Source organism: Hesperophylax consimilis, chromosome 16 (genome assembly GCF_061612785.1).
Source record: "Hesperophylax consimilis isolate HC1 chromosome 16, BYU_Hcon_1.0, whole genome shotgun sequence".
In the NCBI taxonomy this organism is placed as follows: domain Eukaryota; kingdom Metazoa; phylum Arthropoda; class Insecta; order Trichoptera; family Limnephilidae; genus Hesperophylax; species Hesperophylax consimilis.
This window is the reverse complement of record NC_142851.1, coordinates 11,533,704-11,557,952: the sequence shown is the minus strand read 5'-3', so window position 1 is coordinate 11,557,952 and position 24,249 is coordinate 11,533,704. Positions and strand designations below refer to the sequence as shown.

At 33.7% G+C, this 24,249-nt stretch overlaps 2 protein-coding genes across 2 annotated transcripts in view; one reads left to right on the top strand and one right to left on the bottom strand.

Annotated features, from left to right (window-relative positions):
* Brf (Brf RNA polymerase III subunit) overlaps window positions 1–24,249 on the bottom strand; it is a 108,165-nt gene that overhangs the window by 25,459 nt on the left and 58,457 nt on the right. The gene's annotated exons all lie outside the window — the stretch shown is intronic.
* Window positions 552–24,249, top strand: part of LOC149416696 (BTB/POZ domain-containing protein 6-B-like) — a 74,972-nt gene continuing 51,274 nt past the window's right edge. Inside the window, exons 1-2 of the mRNA XM_089640886.1 lie at window positions 552–586; window positions 8,296–8,393. Of these exons, the coding sequence (XP_089497012.1) occupies window positions 8,327–8,393 (67 nt within the window). The 5' untranslated portion in view covers window positions 552–586; window positions 8,296–8,326. The remainder of the gene's footprint in view (window positions 587–8,295; window positions 8,394–24,249) is intronic.

Genomic DNA, 24,249 nt, shown 5'->3' with positions numbered 1-24,249 from the left:
AACCTAACAATTCATTTGTTAAAGGCCTGCAATCCGGTTTATAACCAAATTACAAGTAATTTGAAAATATTCATATTAAATCAGCAATAATTTATATCAGTAAGTTTTTTCAGTGTAGACAATCAATTTCATTGTCCAGTTTGGAACATGGTAGTCGAAAGGGCTTATGTAAATAGACGCCATCAGTTTTCTTTCAAATCGTTATAGATCCCACTTCTAGGGATTACCTGTTCAGCGGCGTCCATAAATCTGTAAATTAAAAAGATCGTGAATACGAAAATACCGCGATCATAAAATCGTGCGTACTGAGGCCACCTTCACACAAACTCAGCATTATTTCATATCGAGGCAAGGTCCTTTGAATGGTAAATATGCACATGCTGAATGACTGGCTAGGTGACCCGCTGGCCCGCTCCACTATTCATCATATTATATGCAATAAAAACATAACTTGCAACAATTGTTTCTAATTAATTCGCTATGTGGAGTAAGAAGCCAGTTCTCGCCGCGAGCTCTTACTAGATGTATTAAATATTGGACGGTCTTAGATTATTATAGTGATTTAGTGAAGTGAGTATTTTTTTATGTAAGTATAAATATTTCAAGAAATTATTGTTGAAAGCAAGGTGATTGTGATTATGCCGTGTAGTTTTTGCATCCGAAATTTCACCGTGTTATTCTTACCGAAACTACAGAACCCACAAACAGCTGTCAATGACATGTATATAAGGATTATTAGGTAACAGGATTTTTTTACTTATTTAAAAAATATAATTTGATGTTGAGTACGTAGGTATATTTATTTAAGATGACTGGTTAGAAGGGAAGTAGACCAAAGCGTCTGGTTCAATCCGATGCTAGCCAATAGAAAATTTTCGCAATTTTGTATTGTATTGTATTGTAGAAAAAAATTGAGAAAAAAATACAGTACAATATTTCTTATCGCGAATTAAAATTACTCGTTTTTGATTTGCCGCCAAAACGACAGGTTTGTTTTTGTTTATGAGTATGGCGATGTTGATGTCATAGCTAGCTGTAGCATTGCTGTGGCTCAGTCTGTTTGTGCAGATAGAGAAAGAATAGCGCATGTTGCTTTTACGTCCAACAGATGGCACTGTTTTTCAATGATGTGTCAATGACAAATAAAAACGTGGAATTTTTTTTTTACCTAACCTACTTAGCCCAGTTAATAAAGTTTTTGTTTCATCACTTTCCATGACTTTAAATAACTTTTTAAAGATGTGATGAATTATCATTTTGATGCTTTATCCGGTCACCCTTCCTAATAAACAGGGTGTATCGGCACGTACCCGACAAACTTTAACCAGCTATTCCTTAGCATATTTGGAGTAAAAAATCTTATGTGCACTTTGCTGTCCGGTAACGTTTTTTTTTAATAAAAAAATTATTATTCATATTTTCACCACATGTCACCACTGTTTTATCCTTTGTCAAAGTTTGAAAACCCATCTGGCAAATATTTTATTCGAATTCCGTTGAATAATGCACGTGAGTACCTATATTGGCGCACACTTACAATCACAACGAAATGGCACGGCACCATTCGTCTCATTTTTAACTATTATTATTTAGTGTGTGCGAAAGAGCGAAGACGCTTTTTGACATACTGCTTATAACAGCTGTTGAACACGAAACGCAATGCCAATGACAGTGATGTAGTGTGGAAATTTTATTTTTTTTTGTTTTTAATTGAAAAAAAAATGCTACCGGACAGCAAAGTGCCCTTAACATTTTTTACTCCAAATGTGCTAAGGAATAGCTGGTTAAAGTTTGTCGGGTTAGTGCCGATACACCCTGTAGGTAGATAAAAACACATGCGTATTCTAATGCAACATTGTGTCAAAATTTCAAGGCAATGGGTGAAGAGCTTTCGGAGATTTAAGATTTAGAAAAAAATAATATTAATATTTTTATTTATACATATAGATAGATAACGTTGTAGCCAGTTCGAACCGTTTATGAATGTGCGGTTTTACATCGTTATTAAAATCAATTATAATCATGGAAGAAAATATTAAAATTATAGATTTGTAGAGCGATGATTAGAATTATAAAAAAATACTGTAAATCTTCTATACATTTTAAAAGTATTCATCTACTTCTTCTTCGATGGCGCTACAGCCCATATCGAGCTTTGGCCTCCTGCAACAGTCGCCTCCAACTCCTCCTGTCCTCAGCGGCTGACTTCCAGTTTGTCACCTGGAGAAGCTGTGCTGCATCCCCTCTTACCTCATCTTCCCACCTCAGTCTGGGTCTTCCCACTTTTGTCTTTCCACCTGGGTGACCAGTCAGAATTCTTTTTGGGACGCGTGTATCCGGCATTCTCTGTACATGCCCAGCCCATCTCAGCCTGAGGAGTCTCATATGTGCAGAGATGCTAGGGGCCTTATATATATACCTATCGTACAATTCTATATTGTGCCGGATACGCCACTGTTCGCCCTCTTTCACGGGTCCACATATTCTTCTCAGCACCTTTCTTTCAAAAGTATCCAGCATTTCAGCCATCTTTACCGTCAGTGTCAGCGCCTCACATCCATATGCCAATACAGTTCATAGTTTTCACAGTTAAAAGTATTCATAGTTTGTGAAAATACCCCATTCAACCACCGTTGCGCAAGCAACATTTCCTGCTCATAGTAATGAAAAAAGGAGGAATTCAAATACTGTAATGTGGTTCCTAACCTGGGATCGTTTACCTGTATTTTAAATTAAAATTTTTTGTAAATGGATTATTTTTATAATAAGAATCAGTTGGCATAAAAACAGGTTTTCAGAAACACGTGTCTTCTTCGCGGAAGAAAAATAACCAAATATAATATACATGCATATATGATGTTGCTCTTAAGTGTTTTAAGGGAGGCGGTTGATGCAATGCTGAAAAATAAATCTCAAATCCTAATCCTAAATCCTAAATACGGAAATAGAACAGAAGCAATAGCTATCGAAGAGCGGGTAAATAGGTGTAAACGTACATAAAATAAAGAAAAATAACACGCAGTAAAGATAGTCAATGACGGATCGGTAGGCCGCAGAAAATATTCGTTAGTAAACAGTATTGCTGCATTGTGCCATTGATGATTTATATATAACTGACCTCCAACTCTTCCAACGCTCTAACTAAAACTACCGAATACAGTCTACGTACACCTCTTATAGGGTTCTTATAGTGGAACAAGTTTCCACGATATATTAGACGCCTCTAATTGTAACTCTATGCTTAGTGCTGGTTTGTAAATCGGGACATTAGAGGTTTTGTCGTGATATTTTAAGTTTTGTTGGGACCGCTGGCTCAATAACGGTGACAATCCCAATACATCGCGATGGAATGCAACCCTAATCACGAGCGAATTTTTGTTAAGATTCTACAATTATTTTTTTTACTAAATACGTACAAAAATACTTAAAATATTTATCCTCAAGCTAAACCTTGAATAAAGCGACAAATATATCATGAATATAATTATCGCATATTATAATAAAAACTATCCGTTTCAATTATCATTTTTTACAAATTTCACAAAAATCTTATTTACCACATAAATACTCGCATGTATATCATGGAGTTTTTTTTCCTTATTAACTTAATTTTTCCTTATTTGTCCGGTTTTTTATTGTCAAAATCTTATAATTTTCCGCATTTATTGGGACAGGTACATAACATTGGGATATTAATTAAGAGGAAAATACAAGTAAAAACGTGTATTTTCTGTGTGTACTGTTTATCACCAAGAATGTAGGATTACCTATTTGATTAAGGCATAAAAATCTCTTGGCAAACGTAGTCTAAAACTGCTCGATTTTAGCGAAAAAAATTTCATAAGAAAGAAGAAAAAGTTAATCGAGGAAAACTATCACAAATAATCTTAGCCATATAAAACTGTTTTTTTTTTAATGTTATTTCTTATATGTGTTCGTACATTTCTAATGAAAAAATACATTTTTAGTAGTTTACGCTTATATGTTATTAAAAATCTTAGTTTAATTTAAAAAAAAATAATGACTTAGTAAACACCACTTTTATTTTTTAGACTTCGTCGGTGTGTATAATAAATTATAAAATAAAAAATTATAATTTATTATACACACCGATGAAGTGTAAAAAAAGTGGTGTTTACTAAGTTATTGTTTTATTTTACATTAAAATGTCAGATCACAAAGTATCTGCTTCATATGAATAAATCTAATTTTAATTCTGCTCAAGCGAAACGATAAGAAAGGATTAAATTTATCTAAAGCATATTTTTTGGTATTCATAATGTACAGATTCGTAGTAAAGATTAATCTAATAAACGTTCCGCTTCGCCTTTCGCTTCTGAGAACGGTATAGGTAATAAAAACAGCAATAGAATTAAAGAATCTAGCTTTAATTCTTTGAGTCTCTCAAAATTGTACCAAATCTACGAACGTGACCAGTGACGTCACCGGTCACCAGTTTCAAAAAACCTACATTTTTGTTTTCGAACGGCGCTGTATTTTGTATGGGAGTCGATACGTTTTTTAAGTCTTAATATTACCCGCTTTTAATATTGAAGAATACTGGGTAAAATGTTAGCATCTCGTCACTAAAGTTATTGTATTGAATTAAAGTGTAAAAATACACCCATAACCGCACTTGACAATTTACCGGTGTTTAAAAACTTGCATTGATACGAAAGAAATGGCGTGAAATCGGTTCAGATGTGGACTGTGTACCATAAATACATTATTCACGTAGACTGGTTGTGATGCTAGGATGTTTCAGCAGACCAATACCCATGACGATACTAAAGTATGAACATAAAAGAGTAAGACCACAACATTTCCAGTTTTCATTTCGTATCTATTTACTCACCGAAGAGATAAACTGAAAGAAATTTATTGCGGGCGTGTTCGTATGTCCGAAGAAAGCTCATTTTTTCCTTCTTTTAAAATTGATCTTAAATTTTAAAATAATAATAATCTATTTAATTGGCCTATAGGTCGAAGGGTATCATGTGAATAGGCGATATCCTTTTCTTTCACATAGTTTTATATCTCTTGAGATTGTCTATTCAGTGGTTAGAAGTTAGAACCTTTCAAAGTGAGGTTATTACTTCACCACCAGTAAATAAAAACGTATTTAAATAAATTAAACGTATTTAAACGTAATTAAATAAATATATATATGTATATATTATGCCACTCTAAATGAAATAAAAAGTACCATGGAGTTATAATATTAAAATATAGGTAAACAAACATGAAGATGAGGAAATCTTAAAACAATATGAAGTAAAACCAGCACAACCTACATTCAACAAACATGAAGATAAGGAAATCATAAAAAATGTAGTCACACCAACACAACCTACAGTCAATAAACAGGAAGATAAGGAAATCATAACAAAATGTAGTCACACCAACAAAACCTACAGTCAATAAACATTAAGATAATAAAATCAACAATTATTAAAATGAGGTCTACAAATATGAAGTTGGGGAAATCAACAAGCATGAAGATGACGAAATCAACAAACATGGAAATGAGGTCGACAAATATGAAAAGTAAATCGACAGTAATGAAAATGAGCACTACAAACATGAAGATGAAGAAATCAACACATATGAAGATGACGAAATCAACAAACATGCATATGAGGTCGACAAACATGAAGATGAGGAAATCATGACTTAACACCAACACAATGAAGATGACGAAATCAACAAACATGCAGATGAGGTCGACAAACATGGAGATGAGGAAATCATGACTTAACACCAACACAACAAGCTACAGTCCGCCTCGGAACAGGCATTTCTAGTGAGGACGTCTGTCAATATGCTACTATAGTATTTATTAAATAGTCTACGGTAAAAAATTAAAAAATAATAAAGTAATATACCGTCAAAGGGTTAGTACCCACATACATAAATAAACGATTGAATATATTAATATCGTAATAAATAAGAATAATACAGACATGACGCCCGTAATACGCATTGTTTCAATGCGAGGCAAGGGTAAGAACTTTGACCGCACAGTTCATAAAGACCTTTACATTGCATAATCGCATTACCTGCATTACGGAATGAAAATGAAAAGATGACATCAATGCAATGTTGTACACGGGTGCATGATGCAAATCAACTAGCGAATCTAGGCATTGTTAGAGTGCATAATTAAACACACTAATTTCGGTACATGGTTAAGGCGTTATACGGCTCTAGTAACGGGGGTTTGCTCGACGTTCACATTTTAATTATTTCTGATGAACGTATTACTTAAATCTCAAATGTTTTAAGAGGGATCACGAAGGATGTAAGTTATTTATATTTCAGATTAATAAAAACAGGACCTTACCATTAAAATATATTATGTAAAACGGTTTTAAAATTTTATAAAACGTTTTTCGACTATAAAAATAGTCATAAACACCAGATTTTATTTTTCTAGACGATGAATTAGTAACTTCCCGAAGGATCCCTTTAGAAACATTTGAGATTTAAGTAATACGTTCATCAGACATAATTAAAATAAACCCCATGGAAAGATCGACTTTCTAGGCCTGCTAGGGTGAGAACGGGTCGTTCCTTCGATTCGATTTTTGTGTAAGTCAGCTCATATGTGGAAAGAACTACCGGCATCTTTTTTTCCTCCTTTATAGCCTCTTTAAGACCCGCGATAATACAACCCGACTGATAAATCCTTTCCTACAGCCCCCACCCTAACCCTCGTCACAACGCTCCACAACCGGGTGAAGATATAGTTCCCCTGCCTTTACACTGTACCGCTCTTGTGAGATTTCGAATAAAAAATAATTATAAACTAAAAATATCCCGTAGTATGATTTTCAGATATCGCACTTGTATAGCAGGGCACGTAGAAACGTTTAAAATAAATTTCGGAGCTTACTTTGCGATTTTTTCTAACAAGGGAATTAAATATAATTAACATTTCGGCGTAACAAATGTATAGATATTATCTTTAAAATTACTTTTTTTTTAAACTTTAAACTTAAAGAGTTGTCGAGAAACTTGTTATAAATCGGTAGAAATGGGGTATTTGTCTTTTTAGTTATTTTTTATTGAAATTAAAAATAAATATTCAGTGACGAATGAACATACTAAATAAAATTAACTGATGATAAATGTATGGTAGATATTGCGCGATTCCGTGTGAAAATATTTCTTTTCTTCATCCAAAACAAACTAACATATAACTTCCTACCTAGATAAAAAATAAACAAGTTAAAATTAGTTATACCCGGAATTCAATGATTTATCTTATTTGATTGTTCAAAGCAGCAATTAGTAACTGACCATAAATTACTATGCCAATTTCCAAAGTATACCTATTTATTAACACTTCATAATTGAGTCTTCTTTAAAATGAAATATGTTGAGGTAACTGGTATATTTAAATGCTCATTTGTAAACAGACACATTAACATGAATCCTTAAGCCCCCGCACACCCCATTTCTACCGAATTATTAGTTTCTCGATAACTCTAAGTTTTATATTCCAATAAAAAAGTTATTGTTGAAGATAATATCTATACATTTGTTACGCCGAAATGTTAATTGTATGAAATTCCCTCGTTGGTACGCTCCGAAAGTGATTTAAAACACTTTTTGTTCTGTTATTTAAGGCGATGCCATACGTAGTAATGCAAAATCATGTGTTTTTCGTTTGAAAATTTGGTCGCCTAGAAATGTTTCAGATGCTTTAATTAAATACTGCGAGTAGAATACATCTTGGCCTTTGAAATAATCGAGTATTTTTTAGATAAGTCTTTTTATAAGCCCAGAAAAAAATTATGTAAAGGCCTATGAAAACTGCTTTAAAGTTCAAAATCTCCTACTTAAAAACCAATTTTCGGTTATGATTTTATTGTATAATGTGGCAAATTAAGTCATTTATAAAATAATCGAAAAAAAAAATTTTATGCCTGAACATCCACAAAATGAAATAATTTTTTTCTTGCCTAAATCAAAACAGGCGGATGGTGTTAAGCGGGAATTTAAACCTTATCGCCATATACGTAAGGATTGTTATTGATAGCGGCTCAATTTAAAATATTACACGACGTAGTGCATCGCCTTAATTCGTTATAGGATGAAAAAATTCACAGTGTATCTTTAAATGTAACTAAAGCATATCGAGAGAGTTTTGCTCTGGTTCAATCGAGTTTCACCTTTTTCGCTTAATTATTATCGTTTTTTTAATATGGGCGCGTTCCTTCTAACATTCGTATTTACATACCTTTCAAACCATCTTTGAACACTTACGCTTATGCAGTTTTATGTTAACAGTTTTTAGAAAAAAAGGAAAGAGGAAGTCTTGATGGGGAGAAGCACGGAGGGGGCAACCGGAAGCCGGCGATTTCAAAACTCTTTGCCAGAAAATAATCGTGAGTACATTTTTCTATTATGCTATATTTATTTTTAGTCTTTTGACATATCTCTTTACACAAACCTCTCCGGGCTTGTCATTAAGTGTTTGGCGACATTACCAATTACCGCAATATTGTTTCGTTATCTGTGAACCTACTAAATACACATACCTAGTTTGGTTATAAAATGTATGGGTCTGATGACTCTGATGAGATGAAGAAATACGCCCTTACCGATGCGAAGAAAAAGTGTCAAAAGTTAAAACCAAGGATCGGTGTGTCATCAACTGTGATCAAACTAGATACGCACAGTTATAAAAATATATAGGTCTGATGACTGACGAAGATGAAGATATACGCCATCGTCGTACCGATGCCAAGAATAAGTGTCAAAACTTAAAACCAAGGTTGAACTCTCCACACCCACATGTTATAACAGATACAAATCGATACAGCGTGAATTTAAAAATAAAAAAAAACCCTTTGGCTATTCATTTATGGAAACTTTATTAATACGAGTGACCTACTCGTTAATATCAATGATGAAACCAACTAAATTACAAAACATTTTGTTGAATATATAATAAACAATTTATTACAAATCATCGAGGTATATGAACTTGATTTGCAGCAACACAACACGCTCTGGAATTATTTTCATAATTGGTAGCTACCGATACTACTGCATTTTTTGAGTAAATTTAGCGCAGTCAAGTTGTGTAAATGTGTAATTATTACAAAACTTACCCAATTAAAATTTATTGAAAACCCGATAGGTATGAATCGTTAATAATAATTTATATCTGGGACTTTACACAACCTTTTTTGAAGACGTTGACATCACGATAATTAATTTATTACAACAAACAAAAAATGGGAGATTCACGTATTGTTAATTTATTTGTGTTGCAGGTATTCAAGTACAATCTATAATGGACACAATGAAATCGTTGTTGTGTTTCTCTTAGCCTCATAGTTATAAATGTGAACTAAACGGCGTTAGAAAGAGAAAACACCAAGCTTTATATTCAATTATACAAGTTAACCACAGAATAATTAAAATGTAATCCTCTATGAAACCAAAAGTTTCGAAAGCAATTTGTAAAAATTTATTTAAACTTTTGATTAATTATTTTTAATTTTTATTATGGCGAAAAAAAGTGGCTGTAATGTTTATTTTATTTGGTTTTACGCCCATGGATTTTAAGAACAGAATATGCGTAGTGAGCTATCAAAGATTATACTTTTTAAAGCATGATATAACAGTAAACTAAATATGAAACAATATTAGTAACACACTTGTCTAATAAAATGTGTCTTTTTCGCTATCATTAATTGTTGTTCAGTGTTTAGACGAAAATACGTAATACGAGCAATTATTTTAAACTTTTATTTATTTTCGCATTCAAAATTTTTATTTTTCAAAATTATGTTTACTTGATGACGAGTACCCGGCGTTGCCGGGGGTTATCCTTAGGAGATAGACATATACCATCCCAGGCTTTTCTGTAGGCCTTTTTAAGATGTACAATTCCGTAGTACATTATTTTGATGTATTTCATAAGGTTTAGAGAGCGTTAGCAATGTAAGCGCACGAAAATATTTTGTTACGACTTGATTACAAAACATCGACTTTACTCTACTTTCGATAAATAAAATTTACAAGTTTTATATATATAAACCTTCCGGAAGAAACTCTCTAAATGATAGTGAAAACCATAGACATATGAATATTAGTAGACCTGCCCTAAGTGATTAAAAGCGTATTATTCCCCACTCCCCATACCGGTTCCATTGGAGCCGGCTGGGCTCGCGTATGGCTTCCCGTGAATTTTAAGAATGTGACGTCATCATTCTTGTTCGAACTAGCGTCGAGCTATGGTCGAGGCATTTTATGAAATAACACGGCAAAATAGTGGCTTGTGATATGAAAACTTGTAAAAATAGATGTGAAAAAGAGAATAAACCCAATTGTCGTATTACATTCCATATGTAAGCATCATGTTAAGCTTATTCACGTCGTATAATATGAATCAGTTGTAGAAACATATACTATCACATCGAGCCAACATTGGTCGAATGTAGCGATTCTCAAGTGTGCGCATCGTTGTTACTGGGAAGTAAATTATGAACACTTATAAAAGTGTCTTAACTAAATACGTAAACAAAATATTCGACTCTGAAAATAGAAGAATTTTTTTTGCCGAATTTGGACTTCGCAAATTTGTTCTGTTTATATACTGTCAGATTGATTTATTGACGAATCACAGTCAGCTTTACCCCCTTCGTTCTTCAACAGTTGATTTTACCCCTCACCTTTAATTTCTAGTCTATATATTCATATGTCTGTGGTGAAAACCATATAAAAATCTCTTGTGTAGTTTAGAAGAATTAAGTGCACAAACAGACAGCGGACAGCGACTATGTTTTATACCATTTAGAGATACTAATTCAGTGAAAATCCTTCTGTCAGACAACTTAAGCATATTCATTACATTTAAAAGAGGGTCGAGTTCAACAAATTGCTGAAATACCCATTTTAAAATATGAAAATAATTACATCAAAAGTAATAACAACATACTCTTTAAAAATGCCTACGTGTTTCTTGCACCTGTGGGAATGGCCGATGAGAAAATTAATGCATGCGGGCTTGTAATGCCTACTTAACGATTGCAACAAGATAATATTTCACCAAAGGATAAATAATAACTTTTAAGGACGGGGTAATGATCGTTCCCACTAAGGACCAGGTATGCAGGTACTGCGTGAAAGGCCAACGTCTTTTCAATGCCATCGGGAAATTTACTCCTCGGGAGCTTTGCGAAACGATACCGGGAGTCCTTATTGCAATGTTAATAACAGGGACCTGTTTTCATTGGGTTTCAAGGACTTAAAAAAATATATTCAGATGCGTACAGCACACGGAGAAAACTTACTGATATAAAATAATATTAATTTATTAACAATGTGGTGAATGAAAAGCGAATGTTTTATGAGGACGGCGGAACACGTGTCCATAAATTTTTTAATATTGACATACCTACATTGTCATATTCCGTCATGATATTCATTTATATTCGATATATTCTGAATGACTAATATTTTATATGGAAATTGGCATGGTATCACTTTTTCAACAGGATCATTTTTCTTCGTGTAGGGTATTGAATGTTTTGCTGACACATCCCATTAATGAACATAACACAAACATAAATTTATAATGTGGTATATATGAAGAAATCATTAGATCTGGTGTGGCGTTCAGGGCAACAAAATGCAATCCTTTCTAATAGATATAACGAATCAATAAGACAGTTAACAAATCTTGTATAAAAAAACGCATCGGTGATTTTCCTACGTAAACCAATGGGATTAAATTGATGATTACTAACTGAAGCGATTTGACAGATGTTAAGTTATATTTGATGATGTTCATGTTTTGCAGTATGGCTAAAGGTATTGCAATGCGTAAAATAAAGCCCATTTGATTTTATGATTTTTCAAAAATTTGTTATGTGTTCGTTGCATGGCATTTTAGAACCTAGTAAAACTCCAAGATCTCTGATTGTCTCTATTCGTTGCAAAGGTAAATGGTTTAAATAATAAGTATAATATGACAGCGACACCCAGATCCCAGGTGTCGCTGGGTAACACACCTCTGCTATCTAAATCATATTTTACTGCACAAGCAACGTTCTCACTTACTGATTGAAGTAGGGGAATTCAAATATTGTCAGGTGATTTATAATGTTCGAATGTTTGTCTTTTTTTAAACAAAAATTAATGGTACGAAGGTAGGTTCCTACGTACATATGTACGAGTCAACATGACGTTAGGTACACGGAGAAAAATGAGTCTACATGACGTTAGGTACACGGAGAAAAACGAGTCTACATGACGTTAGGTACACGGAGAAAAATGAGTCTACATGACGTTAGGTACACGGAGAAAAACGAGTCTACATGACGTTAGGTACACGGAGAAAAATGAGTCTACATGACGTTAGGTACACGGAGAAAAACGAGTCTACATGACGTTAGGTACACGGAGAAAAACGAGTCTACATGACGTTAGGTACACGGAGAAAAATGAGTCTACATGACGTGTACAATAGTGCGGCTATTTTTATCAAGATACTGTTAATAATGTGACTGCATGGCCATTTCCTAATAAAATATTAGTCATTCAAAATATATTTGAACACGTGTTCAACGCAGGTGACCTTGTCCGTATATATATAACGGACGAGATGTGAAAATATTATTATTTTGAATAATAGGTATTCCTTCTTCCCCATAGCAAATTCGTGCTTTACTGATAGTTTGTTATAAAATTTGTCAAATCATTCGTTACAGACCTCCAGTACCGTATTTAACAGTAAACCGAATAATTTGACCAGATATTCATCAATTAAACTGATTGATCAGTTTCGTAAGATCTAAGTAAGAGAAAATAATGTACAAAAAAAAACTGAATAAACACATATAAAAAAAATATAAAAAAATGCACCCCATCTCCTAGGTCCTAGAAAAATGATAGCTGTTAATTATAATGCTCTTATGAATATTATAAAGATTTTATGACATTATTTAGCAAATGACTAAAACTTTGAGACTCGGAGACGATTCAAAACAATACAAACATTATATTCGGGGATGTTTAAATTCCGAGATATTCCAATACCCGCTTAGGTGAAATAATAATTTCATTTGGTTTTGGATAAGTTGGTAAGTATAATGAATATTTATTTATCAACGCCCTACTGGGCTTTTACATAAAGATCAGAACATAAATTTAAAACCACATAATAACACAAATAATAAAGCATAAAATACAGTAAACTTAAATGAAGTTATTTTCACAATTAACTTTAAAAGAAACTCTTAAAATTTTTATTCGATGGGCACTAAAAACTTTGTAAAGCTGCCAGTTCACGTTGGGTCAACGCACCGTCCCAACGTGTACAGGACAACTTGGCGTATTATATTAGCCGTTGCAACGAGCTGGCCAGCCGATTATTGTAGGTTTTAGTACACATATCGTGCACTGGCAGCTTAACGGAATTTTCTTAATATACGCTAAATTAATTAATAAGACGTGTCTGCAAAACGTAACTTAAAAACACAAGTTAAACAGACTGAAGTATTGTTCTTTAAATAGTTTTTTTTTCACTAAGTAATTGTAATACATATTATAACTATTTGATATGCAAATGAACCTCACACAAAATAAAAAAATAAAAAATGTAAGGCTAAGATTGACCAATTGTTCTTCTTGAGTACAACTTTTTGTGGTATAAAATTTTCAGTAATCTGGTAAATTTTTTCTCAAATTTACTAAAAGTAATAATAATGATAATCATTTATTCTTGAAGGTTAATTTAATACAATAATTTCATAATTCAGTTTAAACAAAATATATACCTAAAAGAACTGAAAAAATATTAATCAGAAATTAAGCCTTTTGGAGTTGGAGTTTATGTTGGCCTTTATGGAGGATATTTGAACGTCTTTCATCTCAAGAGGGCCACAAGTACACGTGCAATAATACAACACCACTGCGCATAGGAACATTATGTTAATAAGTTATTTGCTTGAAAGAATTATAAAAGACAATAAAAAATAATAGGTGGCCTTGATAAACTGGAATTTCGCAAAACAACAAGTCCGTAAAATGGCCAAAGTAGCGACAATAAAAAAATAATAACAAATTAAACCGCATAATATGGTGTTAAAAAATGCTTTTAGACATTATAATGTTAATTAACTTTGGCAAACAACTCGGGCCTAATAAGTGAAAATAGTCAAATTATTCACTGGAAAATCGCAATGTAGAAATATTCGACGCATCTCATTGCAGAAATATTAAACCCCCGCATTCCCAATTTCTACCGATTTATAACAAGTTTCTCTTTAAGTTTTTAAGTTCTAAAAAAAGAAAGTGATTTAATAATTAACTACCTACCTAAATAAAAGATAACTGATTTAACAAGGTTAAATTTGTTGTACCGGAATTTAATGATTTTTGTTATTTGATTGTTCAAAGCAGCAATTAGTAACACTCAATAAATTACTGTCAATTTCCAAAGTATACCTATTTATTAACACTTCATAATTGACTTTTCTATAAAATGAAACATGTTGAGGTAACTGATATATTAAAATGCTGATTTGTAAACAGACAAAGTAAGATGAATCCTAAAGCCCTCGCATACCCAATTACTATAGAATTATAACAAGTTTCTCGTTAACTCTTTAAGTTTTTTAAAAATAATATCTATGTGACGTACCAAATTACGTACCAAAGTCATTACTATACAACTCTGTAAATGTATTATCTGCTTGTGCTTTATTGTGGCTTAAAATTGCGAGTCAGCATACATCTCAATCTGAACATAATAAAATAGTGACACATGTTCATAATACAAGACTAATTGCAAACGATGGACTTGTAGTTCCCAGATACCTGAATAAATATGGTCAAAAAACTCTAGAATACGTCGTTCCAATAATTTACAACATGTTACCGCACTCAATAAAAAGCTGTGAATTGACTCACAGAAGGAAATGTATGTTAAAAAAATGGTTATGTGAAAGAATTTTTTTGTACTAATGTAATTATGTGTATATTTTATGTACTTGTAAAAATTGTATATGTATTTAAAAAGTAATTGTTAAAAGAACCCGTTGACAAACTGATATCAATCAGTTTAACGGGACTTAATTGTAAAAAATGTATTTTTGAAAGTTAATAAATAAAATTAAAAAAATAAAAAAATACATTTATTATGCCGAAACGTTAATTATATGAAATTCTCACGATAGAAAAAAAAACGCAAAGTTATCTCCGAAAATGATTAAAAAACACATTTTTTCTGTTATTTAATACGTTATAGGCATGAAAAAATTCACAGTGTATCATTAAATACAACTAAAGCATTTGTCGAGAAATTTTTGCCCTATTTTAAACGAGTCGTGTTTTATTAAATATTTTCACCATTTTCGCTTAATTATTATCGTCTTTTAATATTAGCACGCATTCGTATTTACATATATCCCTTTCAAACTATCTATGAACGCTTACTACGGGGCCTTAAGTGACGGCCTTTTGGGTCATAGTAATACTAGCAAGCCGTGCATAGTTCAAATCCAGGCATGCGCAAGTCAATTTCATTCGATTAATTGCGTTATTTGAAATAATACAACATGTATTTGCGGCACGTTCTAGAGTGGAAGATACTCTCAGTATCGCCCTGATGTAAGACCACCGTTCAGAATTGAAGCGTTGCTTGAAATGGCTGTAGCCGTGTTTGGTGACCAGATCTGAATAGCCAGGTACTTTCCCACCATCCTCCTCCCCATTTCCTTCCATTTCCCAATACCTTCAGCCTCACAACATGCCCCGATTGGGAATGTGATAGTCTGACTGGATCCAGATGATTGGGAGCAGTTGCGACTGTTGTGCATTATTCACATATATATGATATTTTAGAATTACGTAGACATTTTAGAATGTTTATCATTTAATAATATAGCACCCCTGAGAACCCCCGAGGAGAATTTTCACATAAACGGCGCAGTAATCAGCATAAACGTCATAACGTACTAGAAGGACATTAACAAATGTCAACGATCTCATGACGTATCCATTGCGAAAAAATCCGAAGGCTGCGTGGGAGCCTTTCCATTTCGGTCTTATAGCCGGTAGAAAGGCTCCAACTGGTCGCATTTCAAACGGAACAGGAAGTGAAGAGGTTCTTGGCCGGAAACTATTACATCACGTGACACTGAAAAATCATCAACTGAAATCATTGTGAAATGTGTTCTGGCATTGTCAACCGAAGCGTTACTGATTCGTATACTTTTTGGATGTCTTCATCTCAATACAAGTAAATTGATCATTTATAATAAAGAATGAATAGTTTTGAGTCAATGGATGACAAATTTCCGGCAATTTTCGGGGGAAGAATTATTTATCTAAATAATTTATTGTATGTAGGTACTCATTTTTTAATATATTTTTACAAGGCACAATAATCAAATCTTCCCAATTAGGGTATGTTTTGAAGTTGAAGGGAGTTGGTAAGGGAATGAAAATAAAAAAAGAGGAAGATTGAGAAGTAATTCAGGAAACACAGCTAAAGCAACATTCTGAGTGGTGGCGTTCACCAGAGCGATACTGAGAGTACCTATCATTCTCATAGCTCCAAGAAGCGGGACGATTGTGCTATTTTCACAATAAAAATGTAGGTATTTAAATTCAGGTCATAAATCATTTCTAATGGCTAAACACATATGGGCCTTACTAAAAACGTGTTTTAAACTTATTAGTAGGACACTACTGATAACAAGCGTTTACCATTTCTACATAAATTATAGTTTAACCGTGGTGTAAAATTTAAAACAAGTTTTAACAACTCCACACAGGAGTAGGACACCGGCAGTTTGACGGCCGGCATAGTCCAGTGGTAACGCATTGGACTGCCATTCCGAAGGTCGCGGGTTCGAACCCGGCGTGCGCAAATAAATTTTATTTGATTAATTTGTGTTATTTCACAATTAATTAATTAAAATTAATTAAAATAATATATAGTATATTTGCGGCACGTTCCAGAGTGGAAGATACTACCAGTATCGCCCTGGTGTAAGACCACCATTCAGAATTGAAACGTTGCTCCAAATGGCTTCAGCCGTGTTTAGTGACTAGATCTGAATAGCCAGGTACTTCCCCACCTTCCTCTCTCTCTTCCCCACTTACCTTCAGCCTCACAACATCCCCCAATTGGGGATGCCATAGTCTCACTGGCTCCAGACGGGAGCAGTTGGGACTCTTGTGAGGTATTCACTATAAAAAAAAGGACAATAATTTCCCTTAGAGCTTATGTCATCTCTGGGAATGCTGTGTGGAGGGGCCATTTTAGGAGAGTAAGGGATCAATGACGCTAGCTCCTCGGAGCATCATCCATTGTAATACATGCAGAACAAGGACTGCTTACCTACTTGACGCCTATGACCTAAACATTGCAATCCGCCTGTTAAGATAGGGGAATCTATCAAACGGACCGCCCGTTTGATAGATTCTGCATAGTCAAAAGTCTTCGGTGTTTTTAGGGCTCCGGATCAGACGTGGCTTCCAAATTCAACAGCGGGGCGCACTTGTGATTTGTACAAGGTCAGCAGTTGTGTTCTATTAAAGTATCTGCGGGCCCTGTACAGTACACCCGGCTTATGTGAGGCTAACTTGACTCCAATGGAGCCCCCGTGCCGTCACTTAAGAGTTACACCAAGCATATCTCTGAACTATGCGTCCCGGAAAACACTGGTCCGAGGCAGTCAACTCTTAGATCAGCAACATCAGCAGCTATAGGAGACTGATAGAACCTAAGCGCCAGCCAAATACAAAGTTTGGTGATCACGCTTTCGGAGCATCTGAGTCGAAGGCTTGAAATAAACTTGCTCTGGAACCCATAACAAGTCAAACAGAATTCAGGTCTAAACTAAAAACTTACCTTTTTAAGCTGTCATACACTTAAATTAAATGGTTCCACGCTAACTCAACACAGTGACTATTCAACACACTTTTAAAAAGTGATATAAAGTCATTAAAAACGATGATTTTTTTTTTAACCTAACCTAACCTAACCTACTTAACCCAGTTAATAAAGTTTTTGTTTCATCACTTTCCATGACTTTATATAACTTTTTAAAGATGTGATGAATTATCATTTTGATAATTTATCCGTTCACCAAATTAAATACACCATTCCCGAGAGAAAATCCAGTTAAATCCAATTTTCCATGTATGTCCTAAATTCTGTATCTAAATTTCGCTAATAAACAATCAGTTAATTTTAATTAAGCGTTAATCTCAAGTGACCTACCAGGTAAGTGTTGTATTGCATATTATCTCCATATATAGTTAGTAATAACATAGATCATTGTAGAAATGTATTATATATTTGCACAGCGCCCATGAAGTGATTTTGCACGAAAAACGAGGCTATTCGAATCATCCAAATATTATTATTATTATTAGTAGTATTAAGGGAGTAAACATACAAAAGTGACGGTGGTTGACTTGAAAAGAAAACTGACTGGTTTAGTGCGTCTGAGCTAAATAAAAAAATTATAATAATAATGTAGGTTGGGTTATTAATCCCATTACGTTAATATATTCATACACCGACACAGGTAGGTCTGTTTATTGATAATTTAGACCGGAAATAAGTGGACGTAATTATGCATAATAAATTCGTTTATTTAAATGGCATTTGCAAACACGTGGGACCAATATTTCAAGGAGATAATCTTATAATAACGACCAAAGAAAAAATCATTCCACTTACAAAGTTATACAGAAATAAAATTAAGTAATTTTCATTTCACACTAGCTAAGCATGCATTTGGCAAAAAAAAATGATTTACGCAAAAAAAAAATTACGAGGAACGTTATCTTTAAATAGTATAAAACAAGGTCGCTATCCGCATCTCTCTGTTTGTGCGCTTAATTCTTCTAAACTACGCAACGGATTTTGATAGGGTTTTCACTATCATTCTTTTTTGATTGCATTCATTGCTAACGCTGACGTCATGAGATACATCAAAATAATGTACTGCGGCATTGTATATCTTAAAAAGGCCTCGCAACCTCAAAACATTTCTTTGAACCCCTAAATCCTCCCATGCTCTTTCGATGCATTATTTTTTGGCAACACCTTCGTATATATTGTTAGAATATGGTTCATGGTTTCCATTGCACAAGAGCGGTCAGCGGAGGTCTATTCTGGTTAATACCAAATCAATGTCACCAAAATTGACTAAAAAATCGGTGAAAACCGGAACTCGAACAACGGCATGACAACGAGTGAAGAAAGAGAAACCAGAGTCAAAAAATATTATGTAAAATGTAGATCTACGTCTAGTGTTGTTATGTTTGCTAATTTTAATTCAGCGATCAAATTTAAACAGGCACACTGATCTTCGATGAGACGCATGTTAATCGGAAAATACCAATCGAAGATGATTTGAATAATTTTTACAAATGTTTTATGTTTCACCTATTTTTTATTAGATATAAAAATACGCTTCGAAATGCAATTATTTTGTGTGAATGAACTTGAAAATTACTGTGGGTGTAGATTTGAAACAACATATTCGTCAACGATTTAAACAAAATTTATTAAAAAATAAAATACATTCTACCTACATTAGAAAAATGCTTTTGAAAACATCATATTAATTTTTTTCTAGTTCTTTATCGGTAATAAAATAAACCTAACTCTACGGTGACGCAATAGGTCGCGCCACGGACGGGTCAGAGAAAAGAGATGGGTCCTTTCTCTGCCGAATGAAAACCTGTGATCCCTGCAGGACTGCATCGCCCCAAACCAAAATAGAAAGTATTATGCAATATTGGTTATCTTGATGTGTTGATGGAAGTGGGGCCCGCACTCTGATGATAAAGATAAATCACAAGTCACATTAAGGCGATGCACTACGTCGTGTAATATTTTGAATCGAGCCGCTATCAATAACACACCTTACGTAGATAGCGATAAGGCTTAAATTCCCGCTTCCTTACCTGTTTTGATTTATGCAAGAAAAAAACATGGCCAAAAAGTTCCCTTTTATTTTATTTTGTGGATGTTCAGGCACAAACATGTAAATGTTTTTCGATCATTTTATAAATAACTTAATTCTCCACATTATACATTAAAACCATATCCGAAAATGGGTTCGTAAGTAGGAAATTTTGAACTTTAAAGCAGTTTTTCTAGGCCTATACACTATTTTTTTCTGGACTCATAAAAAGACTTATCTAAAAAATACTCGATTATTTCAAAGGCCAGGATGTATTCTACTCGCAATATTCAATTAAAGCATCTGAAACATTTCTAGGCGACCAAATTTTCAAACCAAAAACACGTGATTTTAAATTACTACGTAGTGCATCGCCTTAAAACACTACTCACAAGAACACAAGGCGATCGACACTTGCAATGCGTATGTTTTTTCCACAGCTTTTTCGTCGGATTATATCAGTAGTTACTGATACAGATCTTCAATATATAAATTGAATTTTACCAGCAGACTCGTTGCCGCAATAATTGCGCGGATTAAAAATACAGGTATGAATTCTGGCTCTGTGATTGGCGGGGAACAGAATAAAACTAGAGTGAACCAATGGGGTTACGAAACACTAACCCTACCGAAAAATCGGTTCATGAGTTGAAGACACCCTAAAAATAGAACCCGATCATCTTCCTAAATTTCATATTTCAATATTACCGACATAGGTAATAGATACATAATCGAACTGTCGTTAGTTATTACGATTTGTAGACATCTCTAGCTGGGGGTCTCATCCTTAGGGTAAGTTCGGTTCATCTTAGGCGCTTCCTCCAAACGGAATATTTACGATTCTGTATTCTTTTCGTCTAACTAAGAAATAAATAAAGTTCCTTATGAAGTCATACATAACTGGTAGTTCCGTGAACAGTAGACTTGATTACGTAATGTTGATTACTCTAACTTGACAGCTCGCAACAGTCGCAACGCTCATGTGCTTTCTCGTAGTAAAAAGGTACCATCAAACGAGGTTAATTTACAGACAGACGAAATGCAAAATTGACGGGTCAATTAATCAAAACAGGACGTCAATACGCACAGACAATTATATTTGACTAAGAACCTAAGAATCCATCAGAACCGTAGAAGAATAAGTGTTTTTAATAAGAATTTGCGTTATTTTTATGTCGACAACTAAGTACTTTTTTATCTTTGTAGTCTTCATTCAAAAATTGCTACACAGTTCATCTGAGTCAGATTCGAAATTAGATGAACCAAAACGTGGACTTTCCATTACCGTCCAGTTAGGAGAAAAAAACTGGTTGGCATAGAAAAACTATCAAAAGCAAACGAGACACGTCTGTTTATGAATGAGTCAATGTCCACCAGTTGCCTGTTAGCCAGGTACCTAGATGGCAGATAGGCAGTCCAGCAGTCGGTAGGTCTACCTTGGAGCGGTGTCTATGATAGAGAGTGATTTGCAAAGAAAGTGCAAGTAATCACATCGTGATGAAATTGCCAAACAGAGACGAGTGCAATACGGTGATCTAAAACGGTACAACGTTTTTTATGAGACAAGAATAGTAACTCGGTGGTATTAATATTTATTGCAGTTAAGACGGGCGGCGGTCATAAAATTATAAGATATCTTAATAAATAAATATTTTAATGTTCGTTTGTTCAAAATCTTAAATGTACGAAAGTTATTTACTGATTGTTTTGAAATTTCGACATAACGTTGCCTTCGAATACGTGTGTGTTTTATATACCTATATACCCATAGATATACCACTCATAGCTACAACTGGTAAAAACATGCTGTACAAAAAAAACGCGTCATCTGTTGGACGTAAAAGCAACACGCGCTGTTGTTTCTATCTATCTGCACAGACAGACCGAGCCACAGCAATGCGTGGTGGGGTACTGTTAGTATATTTATATAAAGAAGAATATCTGTGGCGTGGCTTTGATTTTTATATAAATCAACATTGATGAAATTTTGCGAACTTGCTCTTCAAAACAAGAGGAAGGTTGACTGTCTACATGCGATTTCGAACCCCCCCCCCCCCATTGGTTTTCTTACGCCTTCAAAGCAGAGTTTTGATATTTCTTGATGATATTTTGCACACCTGACGTTCAAAATAATTACTGTCTACATCTGACTTCAAAAAACAGACTCATTCTGCGTAAAGCTCTAGCAATGCCGGGGACTAAAACCAGAAAATAAATTATTTTTTTAACACGCAGGACTTTGGAAAACAGAGCTGTAAAATATTTTTAAAACTTGATTAACGATCCTTTTTTTATTCTTATTAAAGTGTGCGAATTTGACTGTTGTCCCACGGGTCGGTAAGCAATGGACATAAACCAAATTCTGTAAGACCCTGCGCAGAAAAGTTCCACACTGAACTGCGCTGCAGGGTCTTGCAACGATCGGTTTATGTCAATTTCTTACCGACCCGTGGGACGACGGGCTTAGAGTGATTTGCCGTAACTTGAATAAATTATGTATTACATACAACCACTTCGTTAATACGTAAGCATTATTTCACTTTTATCGAATGACATAGTTTAATAAAACCAAATGCTAGAATTACTACACTTCATTTTCGTAGAGATTGTTTACCGACCCAAAAAGTTGCCAGTATGTAAGTGCCAGATGTAAAAAATGGTAAAGCACCACTTTGTTTTGCATTCACAAGATTATTATTGTTATACAACATTAAAAATGTCATGGTTATCAAGGTTTTTATATTATTATATGTGTTGTGTGTTGTTGTGTGTTGAAAACATGGCTTCCCATGAGCTCGGAGAACTATAGAAAAATGTTCTTTGAGTTTTTAATAATCTAAGGAAAAAAGCAGAAATTCTCTGCGTTGAAGAACCAAAAACTCTCAAAATGTGAGTTTTTCAGATCATGAAATTAGTATAGATTTTTCCATCTAGAGTAGGTGCACCTTTTAAATAAACAATTTAACGTAACTTCTGTCAGCTTGCCACATCGTGTATATCATGAACCATTATTAATCTTTCACAAATATAACAAATAATTTTTAAAAAAGCAACCTAAAAGTTTTTTTAAACTATAATACATCTATTTTAAAATATGTCTTATATTTAGATATACATATTTTTTTTGGAAATCGACAGTTTACATTTAATCAATTTGTACATAAGTATTATATAGTAAAATAAAACCAATTATGTATTTCCTCCTTGTGACTTTAACTGAGACAGCATAATGTAGAATAAGTTATTTAAATTTGTGAGAAAGGAATATGAATTAAAAAATTTATATATTGAAGACAATATTAGTGATTTCTAAACGAAAATCTGAAACAGAAAAATCAGAAAAGGAAACGGTCACATCTGGGACTCGAACCCAGGAAGTTTTAACAGTTTTACTCAATAAAGTTATTCTGAAAAATAAATAAAAAATTTATGCAAAACAAAATATTATATAAAACGAAAAATTTACAAAACAATACATTTATAGCCATGGAGAGAGGTTGTAGATATAAATCAAATCATAATAGAGATATAAACAATAGAGACGTAAACATTATTCACAAACCATCAGAGAAATATTCTTTTACGGACCTCTTGTATTTGGTAAGTTCGCAACTGAAAATATCAACATTAGATATAACGCTATTGTAATTGTAATTGTTTTGATTTGATATTTTATTGTTTATTGGCTTGACTGAGGATTGTACCTTTCTTCCTAGGAATTATTTCGTATACTGCGTACGTGACCGCGTGTGTGTACATGATTGCTACCAATAGTTGATGGAGTGCATTGTTTTCGTCAACGAGTCTATCTGCCGAATTTCAACTCGATCTGGTATCGGAAAGTGGGTAAATTAATTTTCACTTCCAAAATGTGCATATATGTATATTCACGAAAAGAAAATCGAAATTCAAATAGATGCGTTTAAAAATGTTCTACGAGTTTTTAATAATTTAAAATCGAACCGAAATTGCAGAAAGACTTTGTGTTGAATAGATTTTTTCATCTAGAATAGGTACACATTTTAAATAAACAATTCAACGCAACTATGTACTTTAAAACTTGTCTAATAATTGACTGAGCTTGGCGAAGTCCTGTTTTAACGCGAGCGCCCTGTCAAGTTGGTAGCCGTGTTGGATAGTACCTTTTTACTCCGCCAGAGTTCACATACGCGTTACGAGCTGTCGTTAGCATTACGCGAGGTTGCGCGAGGTTTACTGTTCATAGAACTACTAGTAATGATTCCCAAAAAAACTTCAACTGAAATGGCATAAAAATATTACGATCGTTTCTTTT